The sequence below is a fragment of the Larimichthys crocea genome, chromosome XII (genome assembly GCF_000972845.2).
Source record: "Larimichthys crocea isolate SSNF chromosome XII, L_crocea_2.0, whole genome shotgun sequence".
NCBI classification, from domain to species: domain Eukaryota; kingdom Metazoa; phylum Chordata; class Actinopteri; family Sciaenidae; genus Larimichthys; species Larimichthys crocea.
Window position 1 is genome coordinate 17654997 of NC_040022.1, and position 23940 is coordinate 17678936.

General features: G+C 41.0%; 1 protein-coding gene across 8 annotated transcripts in view; it reads left to right on the forward strand.

The window, feature by feature from the left end:
- Positions 1–21393, forward strand: part of st3gal3b (ST3 beta-galactoside alpha-2,3-sialyltransferase 3b) — a 55373-nt gene extending 33980 nt beyond the window's left edge. For all 8 annotated transcript variants that reach the window (XM_019259047.2, XM_027285051.1, XM_019259046.2 and 5 more), the window contains 6 exons: positions 1505–1568; positions 1665–1760; positions 1974–2160; positions 11950–12096; positions 14080–14226; positions 17440–21393. In XM_019259047.2, the coding sequence (XP_019114592.1) occupies positions 1505–1568; positions 1665–1760; positions 1974–2160; positions 11950–12096; positions 14080–14226; positions 17440–17529 (731 nt within the window). In that variant the 3' untranslated portion in view covers positions 17530–21393. The remainder of the gene's footprint in view (positions 1–1504; positions 1569–1664; positions 1761–1973; positions 2161–11949; positions 12097–14079; positions 14227–17439) is intronic.
- Positions 21394–23940: the final 2547 nt, after the last annotated feature.

Genomic DNA, 23940 nt, shown 5'->3' on the forward strand with positions numbered 1-23940 from the left:
AGATTTTTGTCATTTCAAGCGTTCCATGTTGGACTAATGTCTGAACTTCTGACTATTCGTCTTTGGCACCACCACGAGACATACTTCCCTGAAATGTTTACCCCGGGTACTTATAACAATTAGCTTCCATGTCGTTGTCTGGAAGCGAGTCTTGCCCATTGTGATTTTTCACTTTTCACCCGCTTGGATCCAGGTGTGGTCCTTTGGCTTGTGTTTATGCTGCTCGGGGTGATGCTTGACGCCAGACATCGACACCACATCCAAACAATGGGCTGTTGGTCTGCTCGCCTCTCCTCAGCAGGTTAATCATTAGGATCGTTAGCCGGGGTGAATGGGGCTGTAATATGTCTTACAAACTGCTTTGAGGCCCCAGTCTAAACTCTTGTTCTCACTCTGCCGTTACTCTCACTTTTGCTGTTTCTCTTGGCTCCTCTTTGCAGACAGTGTGCTATATAGTGATTATATTAAATAAAGAAGGCAATGAAAATACCTCTCATTTTTTTAACAATGTGATCCAGGTAGTTTTTTCCCCAAGTGGGATGCTGATTAACTGCAACCACAGTAGTTAAATCCAAGTAGTCCTAATGTCTGAACCTTCCACATTACTGCAAATGTAACATGGATCTAAAATGGCCCAACTGTAATGTAATCTGCACATTTGGGATCTTATGATGAATTACAACTTTGAGAGGCCTAAAAATGGTCAAGAAAAGAAAAATGTATTTCATATCCAACACTGGAAGCCTTACTCTAGCAGAATGCCCCGGAGAACATGGCAGGAATGTGTGCTATGGCTAAACATCCCTATTTCTCAGTCCTGCGATCGGACGGGTGCTAGCCATGCAGGGAGCTCAACATCGCCCACTTAACAAGGAGAATGTGCTTGTTTGAAAACAGCATTCCTCTCTGAGTGCTTTTATGGGAGAGTTTCTACATACACACGCATACCATCCTGAACCCTGTATGTCCGTCTCTCCCAGATTCACTCCTCTCGAGAACACAACAGCTTTTTTCCTTCCATAATCCCATTACCACCGCTCCCGAGGGCTGATTGGTCGCTCCTTATCTGTGACTGAATAAACGGAGAGAGGCGTTCTCTCCTCCAACTGTCTTAAAGACCACCTAGATTGCTATATCTCTGATGGCAGTTTGTTGATCTTTTTAAAGGAGCAATTCCCCTAAATTTGACTTTTCAAATTTTCATTATTGGAGAATATTTAAATTGATGTACTGCTCCACGAAGCTGACCCAGACGATAGCTCTACATTTCCCAGTGTCAAATTACAAGATATAGTACCAAGGGAGAGAACTAGTTGTGTGTATCCAGTCTCCCACTCATTGCCAAGAAAGCAATTATCCATCAGTGTATTTATACGTAAACTGCACATTCAGTGCACTCATGTAAAAAGTACATTTCTAATATAGAGTAAAGCAATGTAATAAAAGTGTCAACCTAATGTATCCTTAATTGTCCTCTCACTGTGCGTGTTTTTTTTCTTTGCAGAGAGAATCATAGACAGCATTTTAACTACCACGAAATATTATGGACTTGGAGACGAGCTGGACAAGTAATTATTGCTCACCTACTGCACATCAGGAAGTCCATTTTTTTGTCTTTGCATCAGTTCTTAATTTTGCTAACTTCTGACTCTCCCACCTTGCAGTCTCAGCTGTAAAAGATGCATCATTGTGGGCAACGGTGGCATCCTCTCCAACAAGTCTCTGGGCTCACGCATAGATGACTACGATGTTGTAGTGAGGTAAGATGTCACTGTGAAATAAACCATTGTGAATATGAATGGCAAAGAAATTTTGTTCCTCAAAACAACAGTATTGTGTATAAACTATGGCAAATTATACAATCTGTAATATTTAATGTATGCTAATTAAGTTATTATATATTATTAAGTTAAATTATTTATTAAAGTCCATGTGCTGAAGTGTAAATAAAGACATTTATTTTGTGCTTGCAGGTTGAATGAAGCCCCGGTAACTGGCTATGGCAAAGACGTGGGGACCAAAACCACCATGAGGATTACATATCCAGAGGGAGCAATCCAGAAACCTGAAAAGTATGAAAAAGACTCACTTTTTGTTTTTTCCGCCTTCAAACCGCTGGATTTCAAGTGGCTCAGACAGATGGTCTTCAAAGAGAAACTAGTAAGTAGTTTTTCCATTAATAAGGAATGAATCTGAACATTGAACATAAACACACACAACCCTGAAAGATCTAGAAATGGTGACTGACAGCCTGATCCGTATAAAAGAATCCAAAAATAGAAAAGTGGCTACTGCACCGCAACATTTAGCTTTGGACCACCTTAATTTCTGTATTCATCTCAGGTGTTTTCATCTCCTACTTCGCTGGATGTCTGAGTTATGGTGTTATGTGTTAGCAGTCTAACTTCTGATCACTTCTGTACATTCCTTCCTGTGGAAATGTAAGCCACTTATGTATGTATTGTATGTATGTTATGTATGATATGTATGTATATATATATATATATATATATATATATATATATATATTTATATATATATATATATATATATATATATATATTATATATATATATATATATATATATATATATATATATATATATATATGAGAAAACCATTAACTAGCACACAAGTTATTTTTCTTCTTAATGCTACTCTGCCATTTTCTCAATGTTGTTTCCTTCCTAACTAGTTATCTCACATGCTTTGGATTTTGAATTAATTTAACCTCCATATAAAATCTGTTGCGTGTCCTTCAGAATGATTGTCATGGTTAAATAAAAGGCAGTGAATTGGCTTCTTAATCTCAAGGGTCAGACTCAATGACAGAACTGGCTTTCCCTTATCTTTTCAAATATTACAGAAGGCAGTCATTTTTAACGGCTCCCGGGTCCTTTTGTATCCATTGTGCCTGGAGAAGCTCTCATAAGCACTTTGGTTTTGTTCCTGTTAAACTGTCTTTAGTATCTCTGTGAGATTATTTCGAGTCCATTCAACTCCAGGACACTGGAAGCACTTAGTTAAAGCTCTCCATAGAGTAAAATAAAGGCCCATACCAGTGTTTTTACATGTTTTAGTCTATCTACCACAAATCTTTATTACTTAACATCACTGTTGGCCTTTTTCCAAAACATGCTGTGTTTTTAAATATTTGTAAGAACATTTCCTTGAATGAATTTCACCTGATCTGGATTGGGTTGGACCAGTCGTAACCGTTAATTTAATATGGTGAGGGTTTTATACAACGATTTAAGGGGGAGAATCACCACTCCAAATTTGAAATGTCACATTCTGTTGCTCTGATTGCTTGACTGTTGGATCCGGTCTGTAGATCCATCCAACACAAGCATAATCACAAGATCAAGTTATCAATACTAAGCTAGCATTTTATTGTAAGGTACCACACCGTTTAGCAATAGAACATTTAGTTAATTATATTGAAGATGTATGCAAGTTGTAGCAAATGGGTTAAACCATGTAAAAGCACATGTACAGTCCTCGGTAACCAAACTCTTTTTTACCTCTCCTTTGAGAGGGATGCTTCTGTCAACCCAGAGCTGGGAAACCTGCTTTATTTTCCAGCACAGCTGTGTGACTTTGACAGAGCAACTGCCAGCTGGATTTTTTTTTTTTTTTTAACAAGTTGACATTTGTCAAAATGTTACAGTCATGAGTGGGGGGAAAAAAATCAGGAGAAAAGGACAATGCCATTATAATAGGGGGTGGATGGAAAGAGCATACAAAGGCAAAGCTGAGACAAAGCCGTGGTGTGAAGCTGGATTAAAGGTTAAGAGAACAGAGGGAAGATGGAGAGGAAGGATAAAGAGAAATAGGGTAAAGGGATAATAGCTGGGGAAAAGAAAATGAGCAGTGGAAGGTAACGGTAAAGTAAAATGGAGGAAAATAGCTTGCTTGGCTGGCTGATGGCCCCTTCAGCCTTTGATAGGGCCCAGATTTTTCTGGTGTGTCAGAAGGAGAGGACAGTGGAAATGGCTGCCCGGGATAATTGATCTGGCCCCTGGCGTCCGACTCAGCTCCCTTTGATCTGCTGAGGAAGGAAGAATGTTTCTCATGGGTTAAAAACCAGGGAACAAAAAAAACTCTTTTAGTCAGAGCCTTGATGATAATATGGAAGGAGAGAACTGACACGTGCAAAGACCCATGTTTGACCTGGATGGTCTTATTATTATTTTTTCTACGTCTGCAGCAGTTGATTTACTATGATATAAATACAGTATATAACGCTACATACATGTTTCCTGTGCAGTTTACTACACTTTAATGATCACATGAGCAGGCTAATTGGAATTTCTTTTCGGTGCATCTGTTGGGCATTGAGTTTTATGCTGCCCAGTCCTGATGTAAAAAAAGGAGAAAACATGGTGGTGAATTTGCCATTGCAGAATAAATTCCATTGGCTTCAAACGTGACAAGACGGCTTTTAATCTTTTACTAAACACAGCTACACAATCTGTGCATACAAAGATTTCCTTGTTCTCCTTTAGGATCTGCCAGTTTGTGATAAAAGAAAAGTTTCTTTATTTAATATTGGACAGCATTACATTCAGCAACTTCTTTTTTTTTCTTCTCCATTTAATGGCAGTGCCTGGTTATTAGTTTAGTAGGCTGTTTGCTTTCCACATGCTGGACCACGTTGATACTTTCATTCCTGGCGAGAATTAACTGGGTCAATGTCTGCAGCTCGAGCCTTTTTCACCGACCTCATTTGTGTTATAATTATCATCCTTTTTCTTTGGTAGGCTTGGCTATAAAAACAGAAAACAAAAAAAGTGCAAGTGTTGATTTACATGTTGAAAAGAACCTTTCTCTGCTCCTGCAGGCTGTTATAGCGATAACTCTATTGGAGAACGCAGAGTTCACGTGACGCGTCCTCAAATATTACTCGTATTTTTTTCTGCTGCACTTATTGTTGTTGTGCCGTTACTCTTGTTAGAGTTGTGAGGTTTTTTTTTTTGTTTGTTTGTTTTTTTTGTCATTTAAATTTCTCTGCATTTGTCATGAATTATTAATTCACTGAATTTAAATCAGCATGTAGCATTTATGTGCTTTATTAAACACATCTTGCCCATTATTGTTTCAAAATCCTGCTGTCTAAAAAAAACTTCACTAGAATACACAAAGATGATTGGCACGTAGGTTTAGGTTTTTAAAACCGCATGTTACCGGGGTAACAGTATCTGTTTACAGTGGAAAGTGGAGTTTAAGTCTTAGCAACACATTGAAAGAAACTGAAGTGCTGTTAAAAGACGGTTACCCCAGCTTAATTGTATCTGACTCACACCCTGCATCAACTAATGCAGTGGAAACCTAAACATTGAGAAGTGTTTATGTGTGTATGTACATGTACCTTAGTGAAGTCGGGGACACAGTAACTCATAAATGTATATTTATATGTCATACATTTATTTTCTTACTTATTTCTTTCACTTAAAGAAATCCAAGTCAAATCATAGATTTTGTTTAGATGGTGATACCGCCTTCTTCAGGATATACAGCAGGAAAGCAGCAGCAACCATCTCTCCCTCGGCTCTTTCCATTTAGTCTTAGCTAATGTATCTTTGGACAGTTGTCCTTTGGAAGCTTTTACATCTGTTGGTCCAGCAGGGGCTTTCTTTGTGTGACCTGCACACTTACTGCTCGAAGGGATGCGAAACCTTTTCACTCTCCTTCTGCGGTTATGAAAGCAAGTGTATTTCATGTTCTCCTCTTTGAAAGGTTAGTGGGTGGTGCACAGCCGCAAGTGACTCATCCAGCCAGTTGTCAGCGTGCTCGAGTATCCTGCACTATTGTGGCTTTTCAGATGCCTACAGCGCTGTCTTGGATGGCTGAACAAAATACAAATTAGCGAGGCAATTTCCCAATCTGTTGTTTAGTGTTTTGTACACTCTCACAAACACACACGCACATAAACTCCCACACGCTCACACATGCGCAAAATTCAGACTGAAGTCCAGATTTGCAAACTTGACCTCGATCCTGATCTGATCCGATCTTGCAGACACAGTTCTCTCTCTCTGATTGTGTCTCACATTTTAATTTCCTACATATACAATGGCAGCATCACAAGACTTCCCACTTCCCCGATCCTTCATCTTACCTGATTACGACTCTGTCGCTCTGCTTTAAAGTCCGACCCCACATACACAGCAGCCTGGTTGATTGCCCAGTCGCATACTGTTTACAAATGTGCTCAAACATGATTTTCACAATCACTGATATTTCTCTTATTTGTCTAGTTTCTTGTCTAATTTTGCAGCGCGCACTTACGGTTCATGCACACACAGCCGCAGTTGTTTGTATATGCAGGGATATTTTCAAACAGAGCTAGTGAAGGATATACAGCCGGTGGTAAACACGGGGTTCGAAGGTGGAGTGCCGGTGTTCTATCTCTCCTGTTTGTTTACAGGAGCTCTCCCTGCTCTCTACAGGCCAGAGAGATAAATGATGGATGGAGACAATTTGAGGAAGAGAGTACTTCTCCTTTAATAGAAATACAGCCGGGAGTTTTCAATCTGAAGTATCAAAATATTGTAGCAAAGCCAATATTTTAAAAACATTGCACGTCTTAGGCAATGCCAGAAATGGAGTGTACAAGGAATTACCAAAATAGCCAGTTGCTTCACATCGTTGGCAAACTTCCAAATGAACTTCTTCCTGCTAGAAAACAAGTTATGAAGCATTTCCCATTGTTAATCTCTGCGTAACACCTAGATTTTTCACTTTGTCATTATAACCAAAGCAGTTTATTGTAACTCAATCGCTGAGGACCCACCGTGAGACAGAAATAACAGCTATATGGCTCTTTTTTAAAGCCCAAACATCTGTGCAGAAGCCCAAAGTAGCATGCATACATGCATTCATAAACATTTACATACTTGTAAACATGGATTTTGAACATGAACCAAGTAACTAACATACGGTCCGGATGTCACTGATTACCATGAGTGTTGTGTTTCAAAAATGAGTCACTGCAATGATTAACACTCAGACCTGTACTCATGGTTCCTTTTAGTGGCATCTCCTGATGACCATTTCATCATTTAAGTTTATGGAAAACTTTGATATATATATATTTTAAGACAGTTACCAGCAGTGTCCTGCCAGTAGGCCAAAGCAGCAACCTGATTTCACAGAGAATCCCTGTTTCAAGTCTTCAGGGTTACAGTGCTGTCAAGTGTTGGTGCTGTTTTCACGTTTGCCATCATGGGAGTGTGGAGACAAGAGTTTCACACACTGGATAACCTAAGAGAGGCCAGGAAAAAAGAAACCACCATGACCTCAGTGAGGGCAGAGGTCTTGGTATGTGTCAAGAAAAGCACAGGCAAATTGTTGAATGCTTGAGATTCCTGGCTAACAAAGGGGAATAAAATCAAAAACCAGAGCTGTCCAGGATTTTACCTCCCTGGATTTTTTGGATCCCCTGCTGTGCTTCTAGTTTCTACCACCTACTTTGGGAAACCTGTCAAACATTCTTTCTGAAATGGTTCCTCTTGTATGTGGTGAGACACTCCAACTTGTAAAATCAAAGGTCCAACATGTACACAGTGCTAATGACCTCCAGACAACCTTAATTGTGATTGTTAGCAGTGCGGAGTCACCGTTTTTGTTTCTAAATTGCTCTAAGTCTATCTTCCGGAGTCGAGTCAACCTCGCCTGAATCGTCCTCCCCGTAAACATCAAACACAACCACATCCTCAAACAGCCGTTTACAGAACCGAAGGACACGGATAGAACCAAACCGTTTGATAGCTACCCATCAAGGAAGGAAGAGCATCTGTGTCATTCCAGCCGTATTATGAGATCGTTATGGAGATTACACAAGAATAGGTCATAACTTTGAAATCGTCATCATATACTGTTTCTGGTTGCGACTTGCAGCCGACAGAAAGCCGAGGTTTGTTTGTGTTTGTTTACATTGACGAGCTTTAAAGCCACCCTTAGTAACCCAGCAGATGTGAAACTTTTCGGCTCTTTCCTTTTCCCCTCGTATTACAGCTCTGCGCTCCACGTTTCTACACTCAGTCCCTTGGGAACTATAAACTAAGCTGTCTGCTTCATTCAGTACAGAGAAACATTTTAGTTTAAAGGTGAGTTAAGTTTCATTGGCCACACTGAAAGCAAACCACACTGAAAACCATAAACGCAAGGTTGGATAAATCCAGGCTGTAAACTCAACTGTTTCCTATTTTGGCATTTTACATTTGGAGAGAAAAGTGCAACTGAGGTGTTATTTTTTTTTAGTTTTATGCGACAGGAAAAGGATGCATGTCATCATGTTTATGCTCGGCCTTATTTAGTTAGTTCTGGCTTTTTTTGTAGTTCTGTACATGATGTTCATTGCGCCCTAAATGTTTTGAGTTTGAGTTCTTTCAGCACACATTCTACCATTGTTCCGAACCTTCTGTATCACTTTTTCCATCTGTTTGATCTCTTACTTGTCTCGGCTTACGGTAGGTCTTCTCCTCACCCTCTGCCATTGTTCATCTCTAATCCCGCGTTTTAACCTCCTTTGGTGATGATTTGTATGGCTGTGATTTTTTTTTTTTTTCCTACAGCTGTGAAATTACAAGACAAATACACTTAGTCTTTGTAAAGCTTCTGTTGCAACACTTGCATAAAGAAGTGGAGTGCCTTTATAGTATTAGTCAACTCTTAGCGATACATTAACGGTGCCTCCTTTTATGTCAATAACACTTAGAGTGCAGAGTAATGAAACTAAAATTTTATACGCTCTTCAGTATGATCACTTGAAGTAAATGTGTTGTTCATAAATTTCAGTGTAGCCTCTGAAATTATAAATGTTGATGATCCCAACACATTCACACTTTTGTACATGTACAACTTGTTGGTTTGTGTGGGAAAGCATGTTTACTTAAGTTAGTTCTCAGCAAATGTTGTTATTGTAGCAGATGGCCACTCAGATAATGAAGTAGCTTACTTGCAGACTATACAAATTTGACTTTCATTCCACTTTTAAAGCCCTTCAGACATTCTTAAGCAACCAGTATTATTCCCTGCTTCTCCGGGGCTCACTTAACTTACTAACTTTAGCATATGTGCTCTGACGCAGCAGTGGCGTGCTGATGGGACCTTTTTCTCATCCAGTATGCTCACCTGTTAAGTGTGAGCCTCTCCTGGGTCAGTCCTACTGGAGGTAGATGGTGGATTGTCTCATTCCCAGGTCGTCAAACACAGATGTTAATTTATTCCTGTTGGGAAGGAGCCTCAACAATCGACTATATTTGAGACATCAACCCAAGACCTAGGAACATGAATCCCACCTGAACCCAACAACTATTCCTGATGCACTCAACTCCTAATGTTCCCATAGCAGTTGTAGATACGTCTATTGACTGATTTCAACAGTGGCATTAAAACGTCCCAGTTTGCCTTCATCTCACTGTGACGTGATGTCAGCCTCTCTACAGTCTGCCTGCATTATGAACAATTAACTCTTCCACTTCGGGGTTGTTTTAACAGGTGCTTTATTGGAGCATGCAGTCTTGTGCACACACTTAAATCTAATAATCCAGACCAATTTAACCATAAAGTTGTCACAGGAGAGGAGAACCAGCCATTTCCTTTCTGAACACAACCCCAGTGACAGCCCCAAACACTGAACCTACACACTTATGTTCACCTTTTGAGCATGCGTGTGTTGGAGCTTGAGAGTACGTGGTGTAGGACTGCTCTGCAGCTTCCTGTTTTGTCCATGGTTGGACTCCACTGCAGTGTTTCTCTTGACCAGCTAATACACACTCACATGGAGGTTAACGGTCAGTCTACAGTGGAGCTACATCCTGTTCCCTGGAGGCTTTTTGCTTTGAGCTTTGAGTTCTACCTCTGCAGTGCAATTATTTAACAGTCCTTGACCAAGTTTGTTTGAACCTTTTTTTTATTTAAACCGTTCCGACTTGGTAAATTCTCACTAAACTCATCTTGTATCATCACTGCACCTTTTATTTTCCCTGTCTTGTACATCCTAATTGGTGGAGGTTTGAGTGGGTGACCTTTTACTGTAAGCAGCTTCCACCATTCCTAAACTAATAGTTGAAGTTCCCACAACCCCCTCCCTCCTGACCATCCTGAATCCTTACATACTGATTGCTTTTACATTTCTTAAAGCCACCTGTACTTTGCCAGTTGTCTGAATATCTTCAAAGAGATCCCCACCCCATGACATTTGTGTCTATGTGCATGTCAGGTCATTGCTGTTTACAGCGAGGGGTGTGTGTTGTGTGTCATTAGCTTCTCTCCTTCCTAGAATAAAGGGAAAAATATGCATCACTCTCTTTATTCAGCGTACACAGACGTGCACACATCCAAACAGCACTGCTAAATAGATTCCTGGCAAACACAAGCTGTGTTGACAGGAGAGATGAGCTGCTGTTCCTGTTGCAGCTTGCCTAAGGCACAGAGCTGGGCCCACGTTCAAAAAGAGCCGCCACTGTTGAAGCCACAAAGCCGGCAAACTTGTTGCTACTGCCTCTGCCAACACACACAAACACACACACACACACCCACACACGGAGTCATGCATTGCTGTATCAAAGGCACCGGGCGGGTGCTTGACTATTTGAACAGGTGATTTCCCATTTTCACATGCTGACCCTACTGGCTTCGTGCCTTTTAGGAAGTCGCACAGTCAGGCAAGTCAATCACGCACTGCTGCTTCGTTACACATTTGATTAGTTTATCATCTGAGAAGGTGATCGATCTGTCGTAGTTTGTTATTCATTTGCTTGATGTATAGATGAGTTTGTGTCCGTTTTTATAATATTCAACAGCTGTTCTGGCATGATCGAGTTTAAAAAGAGTTACATCATATTATTCAGGTGGTTTTGCCAGCCTGTCTGAGAGATTGTCCTGATTATAACTGCATTTTGTAAAAAGGCCTGAGCCCATATTTAATACTGGGATTCTGTTTTGGTGATTTCCCAACCGCACAACAGCAGCAGATACTAAATATCGACTGAAACACAGCTTTTCCACCACTAAAAACCATGACATTTACCAATATATAAATATTAAAGGATAAAGTAAACTCCTTCATCAACCCTGTCCAAACTCTGCAAACACAAAATGTGCAACTTGTCTGTCAGAATACAAGAACTTTGGAGAAGCAGTGAGTTTTGACAGGAAAGTCAGGGAGAATCCTCATGAGGACATCTCTGGGGGGAAAAAAAAGTTGGAAAGATCAACCTAGCAGTGGAAAGGAAAATCCTGCTCCTGAGTCATGCATAAACATGGTTGTACTTGCAAAGTTAATCATCCTTATCTGTTTTATTTTCTATCGTCTGGCTGTAATGGAAATGGCTTGATTGACTAATAATATTTGTTCAGATTTGTGTTTAAATGCAGTAAGACGGAGTGACAGTGAGTTTGTATCTGCTGTTGCTTTGGTAAATGTTACACTGAAAAGTGTTATGTGTGTTAAAATGCATTTGAATGACTTTGTTCACTAAAATGCAGAGAAATAAATGTGACAACAAATCAAACCTTTTTGAGGCAGACCTCAAAGCTCTCCAGGGCAGCTGCCCCCTCACCCACTCCCTGATTCTGCTACTCCTAGCAGAGTTTGTAATTACTGATGTCCTGCGAGCCCCTCACCCTGACTTCATCCATTAAAGGCCCAAAAGTCATTTCCCTAATCAGTGGTAGTATGGGGTCTGGCTTCTGGTTGGCTTCTGTGTTTTATGTCAGCATTACAGAGCGTAATCCTCACTTTGATGTTTGGTTGGTAAATTGCAGTTGGCTGCAGGTGTCATCATGCCGATGTCACTTCTGTGTTTTTTGCACATGACTCTGACCTTGCAGAGTAAAAACAGTCCAGTGTTTGTGATGAAAACCACTAATGCACATTTTTCTGTTTTTCTTCCCTCCTTCTTGTTCACGTTCCTGTCCATTTCCTTGCCGATACGTCAGAGGGGTACAGACGGTTTCTGGAAGTCGGTGGCTCACTATGTGCCTCGGGAGCCGACAGAGATAAGAATCCTCAATCCCTACTTCATCCAGGAGGCTGCCTTCCAGTTCATAGGCCTGCCCTTCAACAATGGCCTAATGGGCAAAGGGGTAAGACGCATAGAGGCACAAAACATGAAAACACACACACACTCTTCTTTTTTTTTTAAGATATTTTTTTGGCCTTTTCAAGCTTTATTTTGATATAGCTAAAGAGTGACAGGAATGTGGGGAGAGAGAGAGATGGGGAATGACAGGCAGGAAAGAGCCACAGGTCGGATTCGAACCCTGGGCGGAGGCAGCAAGGACTGAGCCTTCGCTAAACGCCACCCCACACACCACACTCTTAAACATAACCTTCCTTTCCTGCCAAATCTTCTAGAGTAAAATTTGGCTTCATAAACCACGATTAGCTTATACACTCTCTGGTCTTGGTCTCGACTTTGTCTCAACCCTTTAAAGTCTTGGTCTTGTCTCTGTCTTGATACACTCTGGTCTTGGTCATGACTTGGGCTCGGTTTAGTTGGTCTTGACTACAACACTGATACAGTCGTAGAGCTGTGATTGTGACAAAGGAAAAACTCTAATGATCATGATCAGTACCACTTTGTTGATGCTAAGATTAGACAATGACATCTCTGCGCTCTGCACTGCACAAGTGTCTTTTTAGAATATAAAAAAATAAAATGTTACATAATCTGTTGTTTCTGCAGTCACTTTTCTGACTGCAACAGCAGGTCTTATTAGGGATTTTTTTTTTTCACTAACGTTCTAAAGATCAGCTCTGTATTTTACTTTAATGTTATTCTGCTTTCATCTTTTTTTAAAAACTTTCTTTGAGGTCCACACTAGTTGATTAAGAGGAAATGCCAACCAAATTTGCATTGTTGACATTGCTGAAATGTGGAATACCTGCTGCAAAGCTGGCTCAGTCTGAATTCTACAGCACTCATGTTTAGTCAAGACCTGATGCAGCATTCTCGAATCCAGACAGAGAACATTTCATTGGTTTAGTTTGTGACCACCAGCCAGACTGCAGAGCAGAAAGTCGAGTCATGATGATGGAGCATTTAAAAGTGCTGGTGTGTGTGTGTGTGTGTGTGCACGGTCGTGTATAAACAAGACAGTTTGTATTCATGTATCATTGAGTTGTGTGTTTTGTCAGTAAGTAAAATTGTTAAAGAATTGGAGAGGACATGAGGAGTGTATCAGTGTATATCTGCCCTCTGGGGCCATCAGAACACCCCTGCATGAACTCCACTCTGCAACATGTGTTCAACATGTGGGCATCTGGCCTGTGTGTGTGTGTTGGTCATTTGTGTGTGCACATTTTCTGTTTGTGTCTGGGTGTTTTGCAGCACTGTCTCATACAATACAAGCTGCAGAGTTGTATGATTTGGCACATTCTTTCCCTCGAACACTTTCCTGTCATCTTCTGACCATCGTAGTTTATGTTTATGTATGTGGGAATTAATGAGCAGGTCTGTTTGTTACACTAGTGTTTATGTTGTGTGTGTGTGTGTGTGTGTAAATTAATCTGTATTAGAACACGCAGTAGGGGGCTGGCCAGCTGCTGGTTCAGCTCCACCTACCCTGAGGGCTGCAAATCAGGGTAATGATTTAAATGGGGCCTCCCTCCACTCTTTCTTCTGCAGCCACTTTTTTTTTTTCAAAACACACACACACACACACACACACACACACACGCACTTTTCAGCATTGTCCACACACATCAACTTAGCCCCTGTACCCCCCAGATCTCTGGCAGCCCAAGGCGGTTAGGAAGCACAGTTCAACTCTGTAGATCACTGTGTCATAGCAGGGGTCGCGTCTTAAAGGTAATAGTTAATCACCAAGTGCTCAAAGTCAGTTAGCAGCAGTGGAGGAGAACAAAGACAGAGGTACAAAGGAGGCAGATACATGAGATGGAGTGGACATCTGTCTCTGAGTTAGTGTCAGAAACCATGATCAGTTTCAAAATTGTCTGGCTCATACTGAACAGATTTTTGTCCATATTAATCCCAGCATTATCTTTAATAAATAAAGATGTTTGTGATGTTTTGACTGCTCACATCTGTTTTTTTTTTCATCCAGAACATTCCAACTTTGGGAACAGTTGCTATAACGATGGCACTGCATAACTGTGACGAGGTGGCGGTGGCTGGTTTCGGCTACGACATGAACACGCCCCACGCGCCTCTGCACTACTATGAGACCGTCAAGATGTCTGCCATCAAAGAGGTGAGCACAGCACTTTATTCCCCTACCAAAAAAAAAAAAACATTGGTAATGTGTTTTGTTGAGAGGTCATCACAGAATAAACAGTAACTAATGAGTAACTTTTGTTGTGGTTTACAAACTTGGAACATTTATACACGATCAAGGCGATCTTGAATGAGCAGATTTTTAAATGAAATCTGGTGCTATGCTTATGAGAAGAATATTTTCTGGCTTTTCCTGACCTGCTCTGGCCACTCAAGAATAACTGAAGAAACTGTAATCTTTGATGAGGAGAGACCACCACTGCTGTGGAGGAGCGTGGGAGGGTGAACTGGCCTACAGCCAAAACACATTCACTACAAAGCATTCAGTTTGTAGTCTGATGGTGATATTTGTCTAAGAATTCTTCTCTCAGCTTTTGTGTTTGCCTCCAAAGATGTGACAGTTTTGAGCTCCATGAGCACTGTGGCGGGGCGTGTGACGTTACACTAATTGGATCTGCAGTTCAGGACTCAAGCATCTTGTGTGCTCTGACAGATGAGAGTATTCAGATATGAGGGTTTAATAGGAGGTTCCTTTGAGCTGGTAAAGACCAGAGGACTGCATAGTGTAGGCAGTGGTAGTGTGGCTATGTCATGGTGCTGATTGTACCATCCGTTTAAAATATGTTTGTTTGACTCAGAAGCCACATTCATATTAATCCAGGAGATTAAATGCGGAGAACACTGAAACAAAATCTAAATGTCCAGACTGACCTCAAAGTAAAATGTTTCAGTCTCCATTGTCTTATCTTTTGAATATATGTCATTAAAAACACAGGTTACTGAAAATAGACCCCAGACTACAGCGTTGGTATGGAGTTCTCAAACAATCCTTTCATTTCCAAGAAAACCAGGTCACAAAGAAGAGAGTGTGTCGTTCTTCTGATTGTGTTTTCAGCTCAGAACCCGAAACAGAGTCAGACAAAGTATCTCAAGAAAAACCCTAAGAGCTTATAATCTGAATGAATGAATCTGCATAAAGGTTGCAGTGACTCTTTTGAGTTATTGGTGCCATGTACACAAACACATGCAGTGATTTTCTTCCACAAAATTAAAAAAAAACTTAAAGAACTAAAACTGCAAGCATGAAAACATAAAAAGTTAAATCAGTAAATTCCCCCAGACTGAAGTGGCACCGGTCTTTCATCAGTCACTGTATGAACACACTAACTGTTAGTGCGTCGTTTGAACAATCATTTTCTAAACGGTCTCACGACAGATCTCTCTCCTCCATCAGTCAAGTCTTCCTCTCTGTGTTTACACTGAAGCTCAGTGGAATCAAAGATGTCACCCGTGTGCTGACGTGTGTAAACCATGAGCTCAGTATGATGATAACCTTTGTCTAAACTCCCAGTGAACCTTTGGCATTTATTATCATCATCTTCATCAACATTGTCATCATCAGCCACACGTGGCTAATTAATGGGAGTACTTTTGGCTTTTTTGTTTGGAACACTTAACCACCGTCGCTCCCTGGGGTTGTTTGATTTTCTGGAAACGCACGTACGCTCAGCCGTGAAATTATCCATATATTATTCGACTGCTTCGGAGAAAGCATCTGGATGAAGGTCCACGGAAATGTTGTAATTAAACATCATACACACGTCATAAATAAATGTCAAAATCTTGATCATAATAAAATGTCTTTAGACAAGTGTGGAGCCACCTGTTGTGTATGAGACGCTCCTTTTTTATTCCATCCTCAATTCTTAATCATTTTGTCAATAAGTTTGTTTAGCTTTGAAAGAGTTAAAGCTGCCATAATCAATATTTTTATTTGAACAATGTGAATGGGGTCATTTGTAGTGACAAACGCAAAAAGATTTATCACCCAGCACCACAGTTCTGCAGCGTTTTACCAGCTTTTAACTCAGTGTTTTGGTTTTTCCGGCCCGCAACTTGCGACTGTTTTGATTCACTCCGACCACTCCTCAACCTCATTTCCAGCCGCAGCAGAAAATTGTTTTTGACAAAGAAAAATCTGTAATAATCCACTGTACACTACCTGCTGAGCACAAATCAGCTCAAAGTTGGCGCCTAGTTTGGTGAACATACTGGAACATTTAGCAGCTAATGCGCCAGATATTTCCCTCAGGAGGTGAAGGAGAGGAAAAATAAAAGAGTTGATCAGGAGGCCAGAAACATGACCCCATATTAATGTTCATTCATGTCTGGTGATAATATGTCCGTGTTACATTTACACCTCGTTTCTGCTGCCCCTCAGGACACAGCACATACAGAGACTCTTCAGGGCCAGCCTAATTAAAATCTTCGTTCCCCATCTTTTTCTCTCTCCCCACATTCCTGTCACTCTTCAAGCTGTCTCTGTCAAATAAAGCTCAAAAAGGCCGAAAAATATCTTTAAAACAAACAAAAAAGAACCTGCTCTCACAGTTTAGATGCTAAATGGTGCTGGTTCTTTTTCTTCAACATCACTGCTAACATAAACTGGACAAATCTTGTAAACTATATTCAGCAGCACTTAATTTTTTTGATGTTGTGTATCTGTTCCTCTCCCAGCTCAGCTGTCAATCACACACCAACACAAGCCTGTCGTTCCAAACACTCTGAGGCTCTAATGTATTTCCAGAGGCCTCCTTTTTTCTTTCCAAGAATGGATTGTTGGATTTCAGTTGAACTTCACAGCCCTGTTTCTTATGTTAATATCCAGTTAAACTGTAGCTCATTGTTCCTTGTGGTCCTGCTGTGACCCATCTTATAGTGGTAGGAGGTCCGGGCCAGACAGACCTATAGTCTGTAGGAGAGTCTTGAACCAGCAGCATAGACTAGAGGCAGCTGCAGGGTTCAACCTCCAACCTATTCCCTCCTGTATGTTTCTTCCTCCACCCTTTGCCTCCTTCATCTGCTCTCTGGCTGTTCTTTAGACTCCACATCCCAAAGCACCACACAGGAACCACCGGCTCTCATTACATGTCGGCCCACTGGACTGAATCCTCATAGCACAGCAGGGAGGAAGACTTACCCAGTGTGGCTTTACACATATATATATGCACGCATAAACACCTACGCATATAGACACTGGGAATAAGAAAATCCTAACCTAACCCACAGGTTTTAGTGCATATAGAAATGCTTTTAGAGTAAGCGCTCTCAAGTGTCTCACAATGATCACAGGTTGTTTTTCATGTCACCCTGAATCTCTTTTTTTTTCCCCCTTCTCATTCTCCCACAGTCATGGACACACAACATATCCAAGGAGAAGGAATTCCTCCACAAGCTGGTGAAGGCCAACGTCATCACAGACCTGACCAACGGTATCTGAGTTTACACCCACCCACAGTCTCCTCCTGCCTTTCCCAAAGGACTACTAAACAGGAAACGGGGAAACTGATCGACTCTGGGAGAAAGAACCCTTAGAAACCGGGTGGCCTGCACACTGTCTGGGTTTCATATCAAAGGAGATTATTTAAAATAAAATGGAAAAAAATGAAAAAAAAAGATAAAGGAGGGTTTCTGTGGAGAGATGCACACATGTGCCTTCTGAACCAAAGACTCCTGCTGATTGAAGCAGGGAGGGGACGGGCAAGAGGAGGACTGGATCTGCCCGGTCTTTATCAAGAGACAGTCGCAGGAAAGTCGTGCCGGCCCCGTGCTTCAACGTTTACCACTTCAACTGCCCCCCCCCACCCCCCCAGACAGGGACAGAAGAGAAAGGAAATGAACAGGAGAGACTGTAACAGAGCGCGTGCGGGGATGGAGTTCGAGTATTAGCAGTGCCAAACGTACCTCGTACAGGGGGAGAGGTCGTCCTCCTCTTCCTTTTTGCTGCCTGAATGTATTCACTATCCTCAGTGTAAATATCAAAGATTTTTACTGTGCTTTTTAACAAGCTGCAGCACCGCACCCTCTCCACTCCCATCCCCCACCTGCCATTTGTCCATTCATTCATTCTCTTTTTTACTCTGTCCAGGGTCCAAAATTAACACTCGCCAAGCCAGTTAGAGACAGCAGATAAATCAGAGAGGGTCACCTTCCACACAGACTTGATTCACTTCGAGATACTAATATTTCAGTGTTTTTAGGGATACAGACTTCAGTTTTTGCTCTGTGAAATAAATTGTATTAGTGGCTATGAATCAGGTTTAATGCTTGTAAAGCCGACTACACTGAGTAGTTGTGTGTTTTCCTGATGGGTAGTTATCCACGTGGCTGAAAAGTCACCAAAAAAATAAAGATTAATACAAATAAATTATTTTAAACTGATTTAAGTTTTCCATTAAAACTATGAATCTGTTTAGTTTTTTTTTTTTTCTTTTGTTAAATATTACTTTAGCTGTGAAAGAGTTTCCACTAAGTAACAAAAAGCACGCATCAGGAGAAATGTGTGTGAATTATTTTGGTCGGTCTAAATTATTTTTGTGGGACTTTTCATTTCTCCTCTAGTTTTAGCAGCTCTGGCAGGTGAGCCTAAGAGTTAAATGTCTCTCTCTCTCTCTCTTGTATCTTAACCCTCCTCTCTGTTCATTCATGTTGTGGTACTGACTTCATCACTTCACATCAGCTGTAAGCCTCCGGGCTGCAGCGTAGTCATACAGTAACGTGTCCTGCCCCGGTCATTCTGTATTTCCAACCTCCTGTTGCTGCAGATTTTTTTTTGTTTCTTCAGTAAATGGTGAAATCTCGGATTGTAGAATATAAATATATATATTTTTGTTTTTAGGTTAATTTTAATTATTTATTTTGTTACAAAGTCCCAGTGTTTTGGTCACAGGCAGGCCTGCTTTCTGTTCTGAATCTGTGTTTCGTTCAAATCCACCGCCACGTGCTTCCTCAGAGACTGCGTCATCTTTTAAACTTTGTGGCAGAAGCAGTGTTGTGATTGAATCCATTAACGAATCTACTTTGAATTGGCTCTTTGTTAAATGTTGTTAGTCTGCAGCCATCTATGTCTGTTCTTGATGTTCTTCAGTTTATGTTGACACAATACATGTGCTATTTTGTGATGACGGACAATGGAAATTTCTTACGATTTCCAATGAGGTGATAATTGCCACGCTCAGTGTCGAACTCACAGTGCTCATCAGGCCTCTGCAGATGAACGCTCTGCTCACATGCTTTTCAGTATTTCAGCACTTCATTAGCGTAGAAAGAGTTCAGTATTACACAATCAAATCTTTTGCTTCTCCCTCTGCTGAGAATGTCACATCTGGTTGCTTTTTTTTGTTTTTGTCATTTTATCAAATGAATGCGATAATCAGCTTTACATAGTGATGGTGCATTTAAACTCTGCTTTACCAAAGCAGAAGTTTATTTTACAGTTTGTTTTTTCATTTGTCAAATGACAATTCAATGGAAGGTTTCACCTCTTTTTCTTCTTTGGAAGTGCATATTTACTGTACATTGTGTACACACACACACACACACACACACACACACACACACACAGGTTCTCTTGCATTACTCTCAATCAGTAAGCTGCTCTTGTTGCATCTGTTACATTGCTCCATCACGTGTTCTTTCTCTTGATTAGTTTTCACAAACGCTGCTGGGATTGTGCAGCAGTTTGTCCTACCCAGTCCCCACAGAGCGGGTCCGCTGGGTTCGAAGGAATGGATGACTTTTTGGAAACTAAGCTCTGTTTGGGACTTTTTTTTTTATTTTTATTATTAGAGCAAAGGTATAGGGAGCAGCTGACCATTGCACTATCACGAGGCGCTCTCAGTGCCTTACACCTCATCACCTGGAAACTGTAGCGAGGAGTTTGACACGTGGGGGGAGTAACTGCAGCTTGATCCAGTATGCACAATTAGCTCGAGGTCAGGATGGGTCACTCCTCCATGTGTGTGATTTGGGACCAGTCCATTTCATATCTGTGCTTTATATACAGTCTTGGAAGACTTGAAGCCTCATACTGGTGGTTTTGTTTGTTTTAGCCCATAAACTACACGTTCACTGCAACATTTTTCATCAGTACTATTTTATTTTTTTTAACTGTTTTTTGGCAGCTTACTATAAAAGAGGCACTTCACCAGTTTAACAAGTTCAGTTTAGTCGTCACAAGGAGTAAGCTTGCTAAAACAGTTATATAATGTCTTCTGTGGCTCTGGAGGAGCTTTTATAAGTCTGAGAAAATGTAGGATCTGGTGTTTTTAGATCTTGACCAATAACTGGGGACATGTTGCTCTCTGCTGCTACAATTGCAATGATTATTTTTTCCTTAATCTGTATGTTTAGGCCCCCAACTTTATAGAAGTGCAATGCTAAATCACTGGAGTACCTCTTTAATGCTTGAATGTTGGGACATCCTTGAATGCACCAGCAAGTGAGAGTTTGCAGCAGGACCCTGACATCACAAAGGAGACTGGCATAGATTGTGTTTAAAGATCCAGTGTGTAAGAAGATTTAGAAGTATCTATTGGCAGGAATTGCATAATATTAATCAGTATAAAATTAGTTAAGTCAAATTTTCATATGCAAGTACGTACAAAAAATAAGTAAGTACAATAATTGTTGTGTTTCTTTGCCTTTAAAATGAGCCCTTTAAATCTACAGAGAGAGCGGAGTTCACCGTTTGAACCACCATCACTGAGTTGTTCTTACATGCTTGGAAGGAGAGGAAAGTAATTGACCAAGTGGTTGCCATCTGCAACTTGACTGCCAGGTACCACTAAATCCTACACACTGGACCTTTTAACAAACAGTTCAATTTGCCGAAGAGAGATCGTCACAGCACACTGAAATAATTTGAAACCAGCAGCTGCACTGAAGGCGGAAAATCAGTGTAAAATCTGATTGTGTGTTTTGGATATAATATAAAATGTGTGCAATCTGTCGACAGAGTGCTAAAATGAAACACGCCAAACCACCGGTACAGTCTTTAAAGCTTTGAGACTAAGCAGATCCTTAGAGTACTCCTTTTTTTCTTTCTAGGTTTTGATTTTTTTTTCTGAATGCTGGAGGAGTTCAAATGGTTTGGACCCACATCGCATCTGCCCGATAATCTGTTCATATTAAAGCCGAATGTATCCACTTTTATCATCCATCATTGTATTTATAAACCCTTTGTTTTATTTTAGCATTTCACCATCATCCGTGGAAATGAACGTGATCAAAAGTGTTACTGTTTCTTTTTTATATACAGTTCTAAAATGGCTTTCTGCAACTTAATAAATAAGTTTGTAATGGATATTTGCCTGTGCATGTTGTTTGCATCTTTTGACTGCTTCTGTGGAGCGACTGGATGTATCTTCCCCCAAACAGCTCAGCAGTGTTTGTTTTGTATGTGTCTTTTTGTACATATTTCTGTACACTGTAAATTTTCAGTCTCTATATATATATATATATAGTAAATATTTTTGATGTATTTAGTCTTTCTGCTTTATCTCAATAGACAGTACTTTTCATCCATCATTTTATTAAAATATGACAGCGAGGTGGCCTGAACGTCCTCATAAGATGGCTTTTCCAAGCCTACTTATAGTCGAGGGGGCCTCATGTTATGCAGCGTACATCAGGTACTGTCTGCGTGTCACTTAGTGTGTTACAAACTGCAGGAAGCTCACAGTAAAGATGAAGGAGGGATGGAGCGGAGGAGCGTGAAGAAGGGGATTTCCTCTACTGCTCTGTACTCTGTATCTCCTACCTGCAGAGCCAGAGGAAATCATTTTTCAGTCCTCCAGCCACCGGACTTCCTCCCTAATGTACTCTCCTCTTCTCTTGTGTGTTTATGTCTGTCCCACTCTGTGTCCCTCTCAGACTCACTCTCACTTTTCTCCCTCTCCCACTCCTCTGCTCTCCTTCCCCCTTTGTCTTTCTACTTTGCTGTCTCTTCCCATCTCTCCACTGTGTATTTCTTCTTTCTCCTCACCTGTTCAACTCTGTGGCAGATCTTGTTTCATTGCTGTAGCCACCAGGGACCCTTTCAAGACCTGTGTGTGCACACACAAACAATTAACACACAGACTATTCAGCTGCAGCCGCAAAGCTCTTGCTGACTTTCACACACTGCAGCATCACCATAAACCAGAGGAATGTTGAGGAGAGCAGGCTGTCCAGCTGTGGCTGCTGTAAGTCAGTATTGGTGTGAGGTGAAAGAGGACAAGACGCCGAGGGCCCTTAAAGTGCTGCTGGACCGTCCCATCCTGCTGTTAATGGGGTGCCAGAAACTTTAAAGTTATGCCTCACTGGTCACCAAAACCAGCTCGCTCTGGCTACTCTTGACTCGACAGATTTCCTGACCTCCACGGGGCGGGATCTAATGCTCCCTCCCCTCAGCAGGGAGGATATTTGCCACCTGGGATCTCCCCAAGGCAGCTGGCTGGCCCGGCCGGCTGGAGGCGTCCAGCAGACAGGGGTATGAGCACGCCTGCACCTCTTCAGCCGACGGGCCTTTTATTCTCGGCGACAGGTTCCCCGCCCCACCTCCTCTCAACAGGATTGGAACGGTGGGGCCATGACCCCCGGGCCTGAAATTTAAACTCCTCGTAAAAAGAGTTGGAATGGGGAGTGAAAACACCCATTCAGACCCCCATTTTTTTTCTCTCCTCTATTTACTTAATGTCGGGTCAGCTGAGATGAGGGAAAACAACATTCCCTTCTCCACAGTGTGTCCCACATTCTGTCAGTCTACCTTTGTCTGTGGATGTGACACACCTACAAGGCTGTCACGTATCACTGAAGTGAACTGAATGTTTTCTTCTTGTCTTGTCAGCCTCTCAACCTGATTTACAGTGAATATCATATTCAGAGTCTGACATCAGAGTCACTGAATTGTTGAAAGATGACAGGTCTTCTGCTACAATGGAAACAAAAACGAACAAGTGCTCAGAGGCAAGAAGCAAGTCAGAAACATCTGCATGTTAAAACATCTGTCAGTCAACTTTATGGCCTTAAGGATGAAGGAGAAAGTACAAATACAATTTTAAACAAGTCTGGCGTCACGCATTTTGCAACACCTCATAAAAAAAACAGCAAAAACATACAACAAAAATACATTCAACCGTGCATCATGCAGTCCTGTGTGGCCTCGACAATGTGTTCATTAATGCTAACACTGCCCTTATTTGTGGCCAGGTGACAAAATGAATGCTAACAGTTAATCATTCATGTGTAAAGCTGCCAATCTAAAACCCCCAAATATTTCTACCAGGTCCATTTAATAAGCCATTGTGCAGGTTTCAGTCAGATCACATGATCTTCATCAGTTTGTCCAACTCTCATGACATTGTTCTTTAGGACTTTATGTTCATGTTCACATCACTTTGGGGAAGTTATTCAAAATGTAAAATGCATATAACTAGTTAATTTGATCTGAAAGTAATAAGTTACAATATTACTCTCTGTGCAGTGTGTTTTGTGTTACTTTTGCCGAAATAACCACAGAAGTACGTCTCTGTGTCATAAAACAGCAGAGAGTAATGTGGTTTCATAGATTGTGGTCGAAGCAAACTCAAGTTTAATGCGGTTCATTATAAATCCAGTGGGGGTGATGTGTAGTGAAGGCTATTCTTCAGTGCACATGCTTCTTACCACTCAATTTAAATCACTTGACGATGTAGAACAATTCAATAGTCCAGATCTTTTGACTGACAGATGCACATTTTCATTCAAAGTAGACAGGATCAAAATCAAACTCGGCAAAACAGTCTCTGTTAGTCTTTCCACTGCTCCAATAATCATTAATACTCATTTAGACCAAATAAACTCTTAATTAACTACGATTAACTATGAGTCT